This window comes from Taudactylus pleione, unplaced genomic scaffold (genome assembly GCF_031769625.1).
Source record: "Taudactylus pleione unplaced genomic scaffold, aTauple2 ptg000520l, whole genome shotgun sequence".
Taxonomy (NCBI): Eukaryota; Metazoa; Chordata; class Amphibia; order Anura; family Myobatrachidae; genus Taudactylus; species Taudactylus pleione.
The window spans coordinates 4610188-4625959 of NW_028284922.1; the positions used below are offsets into that span (position 1 = coordinate 4610188).

General features: G+C 42.1%; 1 protein-coding gene across 1 annotated transcript in view; it reads right to left on the minus strand.

Annotated features, from left to right (window-relative positions):
* Positions 1-4388: 4388 nt before the first annotated feature.
* LOC148501315 (cytosolic beta-glucosidase-like) overlaps positions 4389-15772 on the minus strand; it is a 123469-nt gene continuing 112085 nt past the window's right edge. Inside the window, exon 6 of the mRNA XM_088450624.1 lies at positions 4389-4653. Within this exon, the coding sequence (XP_088306750.1) occupies positions 4643-4653 (11 nt within the window). The 3' untranslated portion in view covers positions 4389-4642. The remainder of the gene's footprint in view (positions 4654-15772) is intronic.

The window sequence follows — 15772 nt, forward strand, 5'->3', positions numbered from 1 at the left end:
ATTGACAACAAAGGTTTAATAACGCCAAAATATCTTTGGATGTGGTAGGGTGGGTCACTCCACCCTGGTTTACAGTACAGAGGGTATTTAGTCACAATGTACTCATGATCTTATGTGGATTTCAGGCCACCAATACTAAATGTATGAGGGGAAATATAACAGATATAGGTTTAGGAGAGATTCCCCCAGCCTCAATTCATGTTACAAGTGGAGATGGCATACAACTGAATCTCACCTTGGCCAAAATAAACAATTTAACACACCTAGGAATCATTCCCAATGATAAGCTATATGTAACCAATGGCACTAATCATGTTTGGAGATGGAAAAACAGTCTTATATCTCTGATCATTGTGCTACGAGTATTAGCCAGACATGATTATGGTATGTTTGGAACATCATGTATTTAGGCGAAATCCAGTTACCTGAGGGGATGTACTTTGTATGTGGTCACCAGGCATACAAGTTTTTGGCAATAGGAGGAAAAGGGATATGTACTCTGGCCAGGTTGTCCACTGAAACTTGGACCCAGAAGGATATAGATTTAAAATACACTCCCGCTCACATGATGCATAAGAGAGCAATAATAAATAAACAGCATGCTCATGATCTGGTATACATGCCGTGGTATAAAAAGATGGGTTATTTCTTTGCAGGAGGTACTATTAAGAACACTCATAACATTGAAGCTTTGGCCAAGTTATTTGATAATGTTACTGATGAAATATTGGGTGTGTTAGAGACAATGACTGACACCCTAAGGTTTCATGTTAAAGTATTGCGCCAGCATCAGTTAGTGTTGGACTATCTGACAGCCTCTCAGGGTGGCATGTGTCAAATAACTGGACCTGCTTGCTGCACCTATGTACCAGATAATTTTAGTGATCCTATAGCTGCACAATGACCCAGAATATGATTTGGAGGGAGGGTGTTTTGATTGGTTAAACCCTTCAAATTGGTTCAAGGGAATGAGTGGATGGATAGGAGGAATCATACACACAGTAGTGTATATGATAGTGTTTCTCATTTGAATCTATATAGTAATCAAATTGGAGTTTGTATTGATATCTAAATGCTGTAATGTAATTGAGAAGAAGGCCCCACTTTTGTGGCTTTCCTCGCAGTATGATGATGTTACCAAATACTATTATAATCAATAACCTGTAATAGCCATATCGGATCGTAACCATAGTGACTACATTTTTGTTATATATCGTTTTATATATATATATATATATATATATGTATATATATATGTATATATATATATATATATGTATATATATGATACCAAACTAGGCGGCACTCAGGAGTCTGCGATGAAGTATATGATAAAAATCCTTTATTCAGCCGACGTTTCGGGAGCTACCCCGTCATCAGGGACAAGATACAGACAATGAAGACAAACATGTACTTATATACCATCACCAGTCAACATGCAAACCAACTCACCTGCAGAACGCCAGCAGAAGCCGTCCTCCGGAGCGCGCTGGAAACATGCGTCGCGTCCGTATGACGTCATCGCCCAGGGACTGCAGTGTGAGCAGTCACGTGTCAGTAATATTACATATTACTGACACGTGACGCATCACACTGCAGTCGCTGGGCAATGACATCATATGGACGCGACGCATGTTTCCAGCGCGCTCCGGAGGACGACTTCTGCTGGCGCTCTGCTGGCGTTCTGCAGGTGAGTTGGTAATATTACATATTACTGACATGTGACCGCTCACACTGCAGTCGCTGGGCGATGACGTCATACGGACGCGACGCATGTTTCCAGCGCACTCCGGAGGACGGCTTCTGCTGGCGTTCTGCAGGTGAGTTGGTTTGCATGTTGATTGGTGATGGTATATGTACATGTTTGTCTTCATTGTCTGTATCTTGTCCATGATGACTGGGTAGCTCCCGAAACGTCGGCTGAATAAAGGATTTTTATCATATACTTCATCGCAGACTCCTGAGTGCCGCCTAGTTTGGTATCATGTGTACGGGTTTCTCACTACAGGATGGCACCGAAGCATTCGTTTGCATCACAGGAGTGCCGTGTATAGCTGTATCTATATCTATATATCTATATATATATATATATACATATATATAGTTAGTGGGATGATGTAATCATGCTATTAACCTTGTTATATTATATAATATTATATTTTGTGTATGTATAAGTAGTAAACAGACAATGGAGGTTTGGTTTTGTAATGGGGATCATGTTCTTCATTCTATGAGATGTTGCCAGTGGGTTAATAACTGGTATTTCTATGTGATATCTACAAGTATGTTGGGGCCCCATTGAGGTTTGAACAAGAGATTGTATTCATAGACTGGACAGATCAACTGTACAGGTCAGACAAGCCATATATTAAGGAGCCTATTCATACCTGCCAGTAACATACATGTATATTGAGCCTTTAAGACCTTATATGGTGTTGGCACAGACAGTGGTGTCCATATTCTATATAAAGAGGGCTTTGAAATAGAGTATATCTTAGTGCTTACAGAGCATGTGCAAAAGATAAGAATGGTCCATGCTATGCTGTACCAATCAATGCTTGGTACCCAGTTTGTAACTAATATGAGCTTAATATCCGGAACGCCAAAACCCATATTCTAGTATATAAATCAAGAATTAGACAAAGGCCCATTATCTCGTGGTGGACCTGAGACTGCAGTAGGGTGCCTCCAATGTATATTGACTGAATCAGGCATTGAAGAAACGAGGGCTCCCTGGTACCATATCCCATGTTAAGAAAAAGCTGATTGATCTGTATTGCTTGAACACCTAGTGGAAGCCAAGTATAACCTGTTTATTCTGTCTTGCATTGTAATAAAGTGTGAATTGATCTTTCATTCAATTGGTCACGTGTGTAACTATTCACTTTGATCAGAACGAAACCTACCGTAATACAAATACAGGATGAGGACAAGGATAATATACATTGCTACATTAGCGACCATAACACCCAGATAAGCAACAGAGCATAAGCAACTAAGTGTTAGGTGCCAGAGTGGGGAGTAAGAAGTAGATGAAAGTAAACTAAGGAGAAGCACAAGAGGGTAGAGGGCCCTGCTCGTAAGAGCTTACATTCTAAATGTTTGAACTCCTCCCTGGATTGAGTTTTCAGTTATAGGTTGAGGAGATGCACAGTGTGGTGTACCCAACAGCTGCTGAAACTGGAAATAAACATTTTGGAAGATGAGACAGTTTTCCTAAGAATTCAGAATATTAATTCACTATAATATTAAATCCCTATAGTAACATCACTGAGGGTCTCGGGGACTGGTACATTGGTTAATGGTCCAAGTCAGAAAATGTCTGCCTCAACTGGGCTTCATTTATGAATCTCAAGTGAGCCTAGATTTCCTCCAAGTGCATAGGTGTGCAGAATATGTCAGCCTTTGTAGAGGAGCAGAAGTGTGCACCGCCACCAACCGATGGAAGGTGTTGGGCAGATTTCGAGCAACCCCTGTAAAAGCATGGATTAGATTCACAAAGACATCTAGTTTTTCAGAGGATTCAAAAATGTGGAAAATGACCTGGACCAGTGGTTCTCTACTCCAGTCCTCAACTCCCCCACTGGTCATGTTTGCAGGATTTCTATCAATAGAAACAGGTGGGATAATTAAATGACCAAGCTAAATAGATTATCTCACCTGTACCTGATTAAAGAAATCCAGAAAACATGAACTGTTGGGGGTAGTTGAGAATGGCAGTTGTGATCCACTGACCTTAAGAATGCTTTATACTTATACAGAGTAATATACATAACAGAATGGGATTGTATTACCGGCGGCTAACCCTAACCCCCCTTCCCCTAGCCTAACCCTAACCTCAATCTTTCCCGGGGAAATGCCTATCCCTAAGTCCCCCCGGGGGTCCCTAAACATAACCCCCCCATCCCCGGGCCAAATGTTATACTTTCCCGTCAGAAGACGATCGGATGGCGGGGGTCGGTCTTGCGGCATCGGGATTAACATCCGCATCGGCATTTCGACGCCTATGCTAAGACCCGTGTCGGGCAGGAAGTGTCGGTATTTAGAACAGCAGCATTGCCTCTAATAACTACATCCCAACATAGCAAGCGCATCTAAGTATCTTATGCTGGTTGTGATAGCGGTTTGAAATGTTGGTTTTAGGAATCAGCCTGACTTTTCTCTATTTTCCATGACAAATTGCTACATTTCAATGAGTTAATTCAAAGGTGCAATTTTTTTTTCAGCTACATATAAAGGAATGAGCCGTGATCCCAATAAGTATGTACAGCGTGCTGTGGTTCAGTCATCCTTATAAAGAGGGAGTAAAATGTTTTACCGGTTGCTTTCCAAGAGTGAAGTATCATCCTTTGAGAATTTACAAGGATTACATGCTTTATTGCTTCTTGTTCAATAAACTGCTGTTCACATTTACCTGTAACTTGTTCTTCCCAGAATAAATTTAGAGGAACATCTAATAAATAATATGCTTGTGTTTGCAGAGGGATAGTAAATCTTCTTGTCTGTTACAGAAAGTAAAACATTAAAACTTATTGGCACTGAACACTTGCCAGAGAACACTGGATCCATTGAGTGACATATCTGGGTTCCTGAACGGCTCCTCTAGGATTCTCACACCAAGACCAATTTTACGCCATCATCTTTAATTGCAATCTGTAAATATAAAGTATGTAAATGCGGCATGAGCTGATATGCTTCATTCTTTTATTTTATTTTATTTTTATTACATGGAACATTTATTTGAACACAGCAGGTAACATTCTGATCAACCCATTTTTAGCCTCAAACTGTCTTACAGATTGTGCATTCTATGTAATTGCTAAAAGACTGCTTTGGTCGAAGATCCTCAAAACTTTATTGCTAATTTTGGCTATAAACCTGCTAATGAGTTAATTGTAGAACATTAGTGAACCAAGCAATAAGAATCCATCTGTTTAAAACATTTTTTCAGAATTCTCCTGGGTTTACAAAGTTAAAACTTCCTAGTGCTTCTCTGCTGCCTGTCTCCAATAAAATACATTTTTGGAAATGTTGAAATACTGTACTGTACAGTAACTTCTCATTAAAGTGTAACTGCTACACAGAGCTAAAAGGCAACATGTGCCCAGTACAGTTCCAAATACACTTGTTTCAAAGAGACATGTGTCCGAACCCCAACAGGGGTCCCAGAATGTATATTATGGGTCTTCAGTATGTTAAATATTGGACACAATTTATCGGAATGGATTTTTTATGGTACTCTGGACAGAGCCGCACTGACACATGGGTTCCCATGGTCCAGGGTCACACATGTAATTAGGTGCTGATGGACCACTGCATCAGAACTATTTGTCACATTCTCCCCAAATCTGCTGTATACCTACTTCCTGTTTTCCGGGAGTGGCAAGGCCAGGATCTGCATCCACAGACACAGTTTCCTGGCTTTGCAAGCCGTCCAGCCTGAGTAAGCTGGCCAGCCTAATGGTTGCGATGGTTATCCCAGCCTGTGACCTTGGTCGCAGTGCTGAGATCGCAAACGCAGCAGGGGGTGTCAGACACCACTTGCGCCATTTGCATATTTGCAGGGACAGAATTGCAAAGCTGCTTGCGTGCAGCTTTGCAATTCCATCCACTACTGAATCTCCCCCATAGAACAGAAATACTGGACAACTTTGTTTTTACACGGATTTTAGAACTGAGCTAAATAAATCTCTGCATGGTTTTGCCAATGTCCAGATTGCTCCTTTTTTGGTCTTTATTTTGTTTTGCTCCCAACTCTGCATGAGGCCATAATGTATAACATATAATAGTTTACATGCCACACTAGTAAACACAAAACATTCATTTAATTTTAGTATTGGTTAAAACAAATTATGAAAAACCATTGATGTTTCTCCTGACATGGGTAGTTATGGTAAAGACAGGACGACCAAGACATCAGACAGGGCTGGGCACTGGGGGTCATGGCCACTGATGATGGTGCAGCTATGCCCCATCCCGATGTACATTACTATGGTGTGTGCCACCGGGGTACTTGGATGCGGCTTCGTGGGGGGCATGGTTACACCATCCATGCACTCCCAGTCCCTACAGGGGCCAGGGTACATGTAATTTGTACCCCCTCTCTTGACTGCTGGGTAAAGAAAGATGGATGGATAGACAGACAGACAGATAGATACTCTGCTCCCTCCCCACCACCCTCGGATAGCTACACAAGACCTTATGCAGTGGCCCCAGTAGTGCCCCCAGTAGTGGTCCCCTATGCAGTGCCCCTTATATAGTGCCCCAGGTAGTGGTCCCTCTATGCAGTGCCCATTATATAGTGCCCCAGGTAGTGGTCCCACCAGTGCAGTGCCTCCAGTAGTAGTTCCCCAGCAGTGCCCCCAGTAGTAGTCCCCCCTCAGCAGTGCCCCCAGTAGTAGTCCACCCCCCCCCCACAGCAGTGATCTCAGGGCCAGACAGACATACACGTTAAAAAAAACTCCACTTACCTTAATCCCCACTCCGGCATCCGCTCCTTTGCCCTCCATGTGTGCCCTCTGCATGATGGGAGAGATGTCATGATCTCTCTCCCATCACCCACTGCGGGAGCCGGAAAATGGAGCTCATGAGTGAGCTCCAGCCGGGCTCCGGCAGTGGGCGCAGCAGCCGATGAGAGTCTGACTCTCTTCGGCTGCTAAAACAAACACACAGCTACCGACGCCAGCGGCTGTGTGTTTGTTAGTAGTAGTGTAGTGCGGGCTGCACTTATGTGCGTACCGCACTACACATTATTCCAGAAACGCCCAGCAGTAGCTGCCTAAGTTTGCCTAGTGGTAGCGCCGGGGAGGAATCTACCAGTAAAACTGTGCTGAGTGAAGGAATCTATGCACCTGCTTGTAGTAGACAACGTGGAAAACTAAGATGGAGTCTGCCCTATAACCAACCCAGGGTGCGCTGGCAAGCTACTGCAGAAACCTGGGAAGATCAGCATTAATTGATATCAGGCTGACCACTAAGTGGAGCTTACACACAAATAAATGCATATAACAAACAATAATGCTGAAGACATAACACAATGTGCCTTAGAAAGTGAAGACAACACTTCTTTGCTGTTGCTGCTACTGTGTCCAGAGGTGACGGGGACCGCTAATGCTGGACCACCCTTCTGAGGACACTGCTTTGCTCCTGTGAAGACATGATTGCTGCAGCAGTTGCCCCAGTGAATGCTCAGTAGAAAAGAACAAGGTCCTTATGATTGAAGACATAATTAAACATACTTTAATTATCAACAATAGTAGGGTTTTATAGAGATATAAGACCTAGCACCATCTGGCAAGGCTAGGGGCTCTGCTTTTGTAAAAGTGTGCCTGTATCCTGTCCATATGATGAAGAGGTGGAAGTACACAACAGCACATGCTGAGGCCTCCAAAAATTTAGTGAAAGGGTTTTCATCTCAAGGACACCCAACAGGTGATGTTTTCAAGATTGCCATGATTTTTCTCTGTGGAAAATTACTGTCTCAGCAAAATAGATTAAATAATCTGTGGCTAATTAGGTAAACTCTGAAAACATGACCTGTTGGGTATTTGAAGTGTTTGAGTTGAAAACCCTTGACATAGAACATAAAATAGTCAACAACACAATATATACAGCCTGCAACATGAAAAAATAAGTAGATATCTAGTAGCATGTTAATGTGAAAGAAGTAAGATAAATCATCCCAAAGGCAGCTGTTTATAGTAGTGTGGTATTCCAAATAAATTTGTAGATGTTAGTAAAGCGATTACTACAGGCCTGATGATACCTGGTTGTGGTAGGAGGTAAGGATTCTGTTTCTTCCTCTGACACCAACTTTCAGTACCGCCTCCATACAACAACAGAGAGGCAAGGAATCCCACCCAAAATACAGTAAAGACACATAGGCAATAGTGCAACAAATTTACTTTTTACTTGAAGGAATTGGATGATAGGAAAAATATCCAATTTACATATAAATAGACTTTCCTTATAAATAACAGTTAATATAGTGTACTTCTAGAGATAATTATGCTTTCAGCAACACCAGTACTTAAAATAAATAGGTTACTGCCACATATACTCAGTGGAATGAAATCAGGTTTACTACTTTTGCTTAGTGCTAAGAGATGCTAACTCACACAATAGCACATTAATATCAATAAAGCTAATTGTAGTAATATCAGTTATCATGAACTGATAAAAATATCAATGGTCATGTAAGGCTGTACTCTTGTACAATTATGGATCTCACTATCCATGACCATGATCCAACTATCATTATTAAACAGCATTTACTCTTTATCTAACAGACCTATGTGGTTTACTAAGAAGTAGCAAATGTCCCAGCAATTGATTGATATAAGCAAGAGTAAGCTACAGCCCTATTGCACTTTCAAGCCAATAAATGAGCATAGAGTTTATTGTTTAAACTACATTTGATTTTTTTTTTTACACTTCAGTGGAAATAAAAGCACAAATCTGGGCTGGCATCTCTACAACAAATGCATGAGCCAGCAAGCCAACATCATGCATGCACACATCTGGCTATGTGGAATAGACCTCTTAGAATTTTCATTGATGACAATAATTGAAACTTCACTTCACATTAAAAGAACAAACTCACTGAAAAAAAATCCCACTGGGATACAATAAAATAATAGGAAATACACATTATTTGTTTTCTTTAAAATAAATTTACAGGCTTCACAATTGTAGTTTGCCTTTAAAGTTATCAATGGAATTATTGATCAAATAATGTTGACTTTCATTAATGTCAACATCATGCAATCACTCACGGACAACTGGATCTTATCCAAAATTTGGAACTATTTTTAAACCAGATTCAAGAAAGGTCAGGGTGGTGGCAGGTTCCCACTTTCCATATAAAGCTTGTACGCAAAGTACAATAACAAGAATGAATCTGTCAATGACATGGAATGAAAGAAGCCATAAATTAATTGATCCCTTGGGCAAAGGGAAGAGATTGATCTTGACCAAGTTTGGGATAGTGAGCCATCTTTTCAAAATTTAGTGCACCTGCCTTACTTGATTGATTAATGCATTCATCAATTTTAATTGGTTGATTACAGGTAATAGATATATTATTACATTGCTTTTGGAATAGAGTTATTTTATTTTATTTTTGCTGTTACGGCTCATTTTCTCCTAACACAATATCTAAAAGGCAATACTGCCTTTGTTTACTTAATAGATGTGTTTCACCATTTTTTGTCGGCGAAGTCTTGTACCACTATGATATCTGTTCTATCTCTTTTGTTTTTTAAAAAAACAAAAGAGTCAATCCCAGGCGCCCAAGATGGCTGCCTCACCTTTTACATGCTCCTGAACATCTCCATAAAACAGCTTAAATTCTACAAAAGTGACATTAGAAACACAAGAATTATCCAAGGACTTACCTTTAACTGGTACTGCACTACATGGACATCTTTCCAAAATCAACGGATTGTATCCCTGCACTGAGATTCACATTGGATTGGATTGAAACCTCTGCCCTCTCCACCAGAACCCAGACTGGCATTACCTCTGCAGTGGACACCCCAGAGCAAGGTACTGTGGAATACAAATTATCTTTGGCTCCAGCTCCCCCCTAAGACATCATTCACCTCTGTTCTCTGCTCAGCAAATAACTCTGATTTCTTGCACTAATAATCTAAAATACAGTATCCCCAGTCTCTGAAATCTGGAAGTCTGGTCATTTTAAAACACAGGATCCCATTTTTTTTATGTTTTTTCCCTGGAGACATGTTATCTTTACCCTTGCACAGAATATCTACTTCAAAAGGAGTCTCACACTGGGATTTTCACACCTATACAATAGGAATGGCTTCTAACACCTTTCCACAAGCCTGCTTTGCCCTGGAATACTTTGTGTAACTAAATCATCAACTGAAAAGACAAGTTAGCTTATTAGATACTCCTTATTCAAAATATACCTTTTGTACAAGAGAGAAGCAACTGGACATAGCAATGGCCAAATTATATTAGTCTGCTCATGAATCCCATTATAACTTCTGGATCATACACAGAGTTGAGAAAACAGAAAAATAAAAACTACTTGATCTTCTCTCATCATCAAATGTAATTCATGCTCTCTCATCGATGACCCAATGTATTTTTACACCTCCAGCTTTATGCTTTCACTCCACCCACCACGAGCAGCAGTTCCTATTGATCCAGCACAGGCATCCATTCTTAAATCCCTTGGCATTTTCAAAAAAACTCAACGGGGCAGTCGTGGGAAGCGAGGACGAAAATCTCTTATCCGCTGTAACCACGTAAGTTCCTTGCCTTCAGGTTCACCAGTCTCATATAGGAGACAAATAGAAGTGGTACCTATCAAACGGCCCTGTGCTTGGAAGAACAGATCATTAAACTCCCGCTCTGTGACTGACATCCCCAGAGCTCCCACACTCAATATAAAGAAAACTACAGGCACTCCGGTATGCCCAATCAGGTCTGTCCTTTGTAATGCCAGATCTATAAGAAACAAGACTGTCACAATTGCTGACCTTATTGAATCTGCAGATCTTGTCTGTATTACAGAGACTTGGCTAGACGAAAATGCAACACCTATCTTGGAAGCTGCAGTTCCAACAAATTATTCTGTCATTCACAACCCAAGACTTAACTGCAGGGGAGGGGGAGTGGCCATCTGCTTTAGAAAAGCACTTAAACTTAGGGTCCACCCAATGGAAATGACTCACTCATTTGAGTGCATCGCTGCTCGGAGTTCTACAGAATTAGGATTCAGAGTACTTCTCATTTACCGCCCCCCTGGAGATGGAAAGATATTTCTACAAGAATTTGCAGATATTGTTGCTGGACTAGTTCTGGAGCATCAAAGTTTGCTGATCCTTGGGGATTTCAATGCATGGGTTGATGGTGAGCTCTCACACCTTGGCCAAGATCTCCTGTGCACAGTGAATGCTCTGGGCCTCACACAAGTCATCCCTTCGGCTACTCATATAAGTGGTCACACTCTTGATCTTGTCTTCCAGATTGGATTAGATGTCTCTGACCTAAATATAAACCCAGTCACGTGGTCAGACCACCACTCAATTCACTTCTCAGTTGCAACCCCTCAAAATAGAACTTTACCCATGGAGTTGACAAGGTATCGTCCAAGGAGGGGCATGACTCCCCAGGCTCTTGCAGCAAACCTGGATCTTTCTGCGGTAATGGGGGCATGTGAAGATCCTTGTTCCCTTGTCCATTACTATAACAGGGATGTGACAGCTGCAATGGATATAATTGCCCCTATGCGTATACGACCCCTCATACCACACTGTCAAGCCCCTTGGTTTGACAATAGTGTTAGTGAACTCAAGAAAAGGGGGCGTAGACTTGAAAGACGATGGAGGAAGGATGAACCTGGTAGAGGATAAGTTAACACTAATCAAACATATAAGAGAATATCAATCAACAATCACCCATAAGAAAACAGAGTTCCTTTCAAATGAGATCAAGGCAGCAAACAATAGGCCGGCTCAGCTTTTCCGTACAGTGGAGATGCTTTGCAAACCAGCATGCCTGCAGCATGATGAAACCCTCTCCCAGTCAAGATGCAATGAGTTTGCAAAATTCTTTGCCGATAAAGTATCCTCCATCCGGGCTGGAATCCCCACAGTGCCATCAAAGGAGTGCCAAACTACCAAGCCTGCCAAGGTAAGCCACCTGTCTCCCTGGAACAGCTTTGACATAATGGATGCAAAAGACATTGCTAAAATTATCAGAATGTTGCGACCCACCACCTGTGATCTGGACCCTGCCTCAACCAAGCTTCTCATAGGGTGTATAGACATTATTGGCCCTGTAATTGCAAAAATAGTTCAATGCTCTTTGCAAACAGCCATTTTTCCAGAACCACTAAAGGAAGCAATTGTTAGACCACTTCTTAAAAAACCTAATTTAGACCCCGACTGCATGACCAACTATAGACCAGTATCAAACCTTCCTTTTCTAGGAAAGGTCATTGAGAAAGTGGTGGAAATGCAACTGGAAACCCACCTGTCTACCCATGGTATTTATGATTCATTCCAGTCAGGATTCAAGAGAAGACATAGCACTGAAACAGCCCTGGTATGTATGATTATTGATCTTCTGATGGCAAGAGACAGAGGTGATTGTTCAATCTTAATCCTTCTGGATCTCTCAGCAGCATTTGATACTGTGGACCATGGGATTCTAATTGAGCGCCTGAAAAATTTCTATGGACTGGATGGCACAGTCCTTAGATGGTTCAAATCATTTCTCACTGGCAGGTCACAGAGAGTTTCTTCTGGAGTAAACTCTTCATCACCAGTGTCACTTCCATGCGGTGTCCCACAGGGTTCTATACTATCTCCCATGCTTTTTGCAGTATACATGCTGCCACTGGGTGAAATAATCAGACGTCATGGCCTGGTTTACCACTGCTATGCAGATGATACACAACTGTACCTGTCCTTTGCTCCAGGTACAAATGACCCAATAACAACCCTAAATGGCTGCCTAGCTGAGCTTCAGGAATGGATGAGTGCCAGTTGGCTGCGACTGAACCCTGATAAAACAGAGGTTCTTATGATAGGTCACAGGACAGGGCTACAGCATAGCCAACCAACAGGACTTACGCTTGGGGGTTCAGAATTACAAAACACTAAACATGTGGGAATCTTGGTGTTGTCCTGGATAGTGGCTTGACACTTAAACATAAGGTATCAGCCACAATAAAATCCTCATTCTTTCATCTGAGGAACATAGCCAGAATCAAGCACTTAATTCCCTCAGAAGATCTGCCCAAAGTCATACATGCATTTATATCATCACGCCTAGACTACTGCAACGCCCTCTACCTCGGTCTCCCAGCAAAAGAATTGCACCGCTTGCAGATGGTACAAAACGCAGCTGCCAGGCTATTAACCAACCAGCCCCGTTCCAGCCACATAACACCCATTCTCTACTCCCTCCACTGGCTGCTTGTCAGATGGCGAATTGCTTTCAAGATTGGATTAATAACTTACAAAGCCCTTCATGACCATGGCCCAGGGTACCTGAAGCAGCTTCTGATTCCCTACTGTCCCACTCGATTACTGCGGTCCATTGACGAAGGACTATTAACAGTACCTAGAATCTCACGGAATTTGTCTGGGGGTCGAGCTTTCAGTTTTGTTGCTCCAACCTTATGGAACTCACTTCCCCGCACAGTTCGAGAGGCCTCCACTCTAGTATTCTTCAAAAATAGACTCAAGACTCACCTATTCACCCAAGCATTTCACTAATGTCCCTTGTTTAAGCTTGTTTTGTATTTTGTACTGTAAATGTAAAGCACTTTGAGTCCTTTAGGAGAAAAGCGCTATATAAATAAAATTATTATTATTGTTATTATTATTATTTCTTCTTAGAATAAATAATTTTAACGCTTACAGACTTAAGAAAAGTTTTTTTTAAGTAAATGTGATTTTTTTTTTATAAAAAATCTTTTAAGCTTTTTTTTCCCACAAACCAATAGTTTGATATTCCCTCCAAACAAATCATTTTTTTCCCCACAAACCAATAGTAATGAAAAGCACACAGCATGTTTACACTTACACAAGATTATTACAAATTATTAATTTCATGAGATAATATAGGTTTCCCCTTGCAGGACAGTTCTGTTACTGCAGTCTGGCATGAAAATCGGCTGTCACAAATTGTCTAGTTAAAAGCAAGTTATTAGCTGCATGCAATAACTCATCCCCCTCTTTCAATCCCCACAATCATACCCCCTCCAATTCATGCCACTTCTACCTTTGTAATATCGCCAGGCAGGTCTGACCCTAGTGGGTAACACATTTCCTGGGGCCCAGCTCAACCCAAAGACACCTGTGCCACCTATGTGACTGGAATCTATAGAAAGTGCAGCGCATACTACACTAAGGTCCCACCCTGCTTGTTGACATCACAGGATCGCAAAGAGAGGAGGTTGTTTTATATGTGAGCCACTGATTGGAACGGTAATAGCGGTCTGAGCTTGTCAGAGTCTATGGTAAGGATATAACTACTTCTTAATTAGACCAAGTAATGTACCGCCTCTCCAACTCACTGAAATGAGAGTACACTGGAGAGTATAGGGTGCACACAAGCTGAATATGAATCATGTAATGCCACCTATTTTAAGGACTATCAATTAGGTTGTGAGAGATAACATTTTTCAAACTCATATCTCAAGGAGAGGAGGAAGCCAGGATTAATGTTTGTCTGGGGGCCTATAATTCTTATGGGCAGCCATATCTCCAGGATCAGACCCCTTTTAACCCTAGATACATTTGACACCCTCATCCACTCACTTGTCATCTCTCTTCTACACTACTGCAACCTCTTCCTATCTGGCCTTCCCTGCTCCCATCTATCTCCACTCATGTTATTTCCAGCTGCACTATACCTGCCTTCCCTCTCCACCAGGCCCTACACTGACTCCCCTTACTCTATAGAATCCAATATACATTCAACAATAAAGCCCACACCCAATCCCCTTTCCCCTAGATCTCTGACATCATCTTCCTCCACACTCCTGCTTACTTACTTTTTCCTACGAATGACCATCGCCTCTCTTCTCAACTGATAACCTCTTCCTACTCCAGGACTTTTCACATGCTGCTCCCCACTACTGGAACTCACTCCCTCACTCTATCAGACTCTCCTCCCCCCTCCATAGGTTAAAACAAGCTTTTAAAACCCATCACTTTATCAAATCTAGCTCTCTGCCAAACCAAGCCCATATCTGACTGCACCTCCTCTATACATTTATCAAAGCTCTCACTAATAGGCACTACTCCCTGTCACAGTGCTCGGGACACCGGCTATTACTTACCAGGTCCGGCAGTACTGGAATCCCGGCCGCAGGCACGCAGCAGGCAGAGAGTCCCCGGCGCTTGCTGCTGAGGCATCTGCTCCTGGTCTCCCTTGCTGTGCAGCTGCAGTGCAGGCAGCTGCGGCTCCCCTAGGGGTGCGCACGCTGACCTGCAGGAAAATTTAAAGGACAGACATGCCAAACGTGATCTCCTCCCTATCAAAGGGAGTCTCTCGCAACAGACAGGTGCCAGAGTATAAACTCCATTACCTTACCTCCAGCATTCCTGTGTATATTTGCTATCCATTCCTGACCTTGGCTTGCTCCTGACCCGTTTTTGTCTAATCCCTGGTACTGCATTTGGTAATCTGGTTCGGACCTTGGCTAACCTCCGTGATCTGCATACCTCTGCTCCCTGGTACCGTCTTGTGCGTTTGGTTCTGATCCTGCCTGTTGACTACGCTGAAAGTATTCTCCGCTCCATCCACAGTTTCATCAGCACCTGTATAGGGGAACCTATTCTGAGGAACGTGACCTGTGTTTCGGACGCAGCCAAGTCCTACTTTTTTGCGAAGGTCCCAGGTAAGCACCGCCGGCACATTAGACTCCGCGCCTCAGAAATAGGTTTCGCCAATCCCCAAAATACGGGGTGCATCCATTATCTACCCGAGAGTTGCTACACATTTGTTATGTTTGCACTGTACTTCTGTATGCACTTTGAACTGCTCTGTGGACCCCTAGTGTGCTCTATAAATAAAGGATAATAATAACACAGGTCTGTTAATTTTGATTCATTGAAAATTGTCTACAATTCTTTGGCTAATTTAGAAGATAACGATTTTTCTCGAAGACATAAGGATTACAAAAGTCCAGGAATGATGATGTTCGTCCATGTAAGATGACGTTTTGCCTCTTTCTGAGTTCCGTTTTTTTGGAGGGAAAAATCCGAACTTAACGTGCAAACTC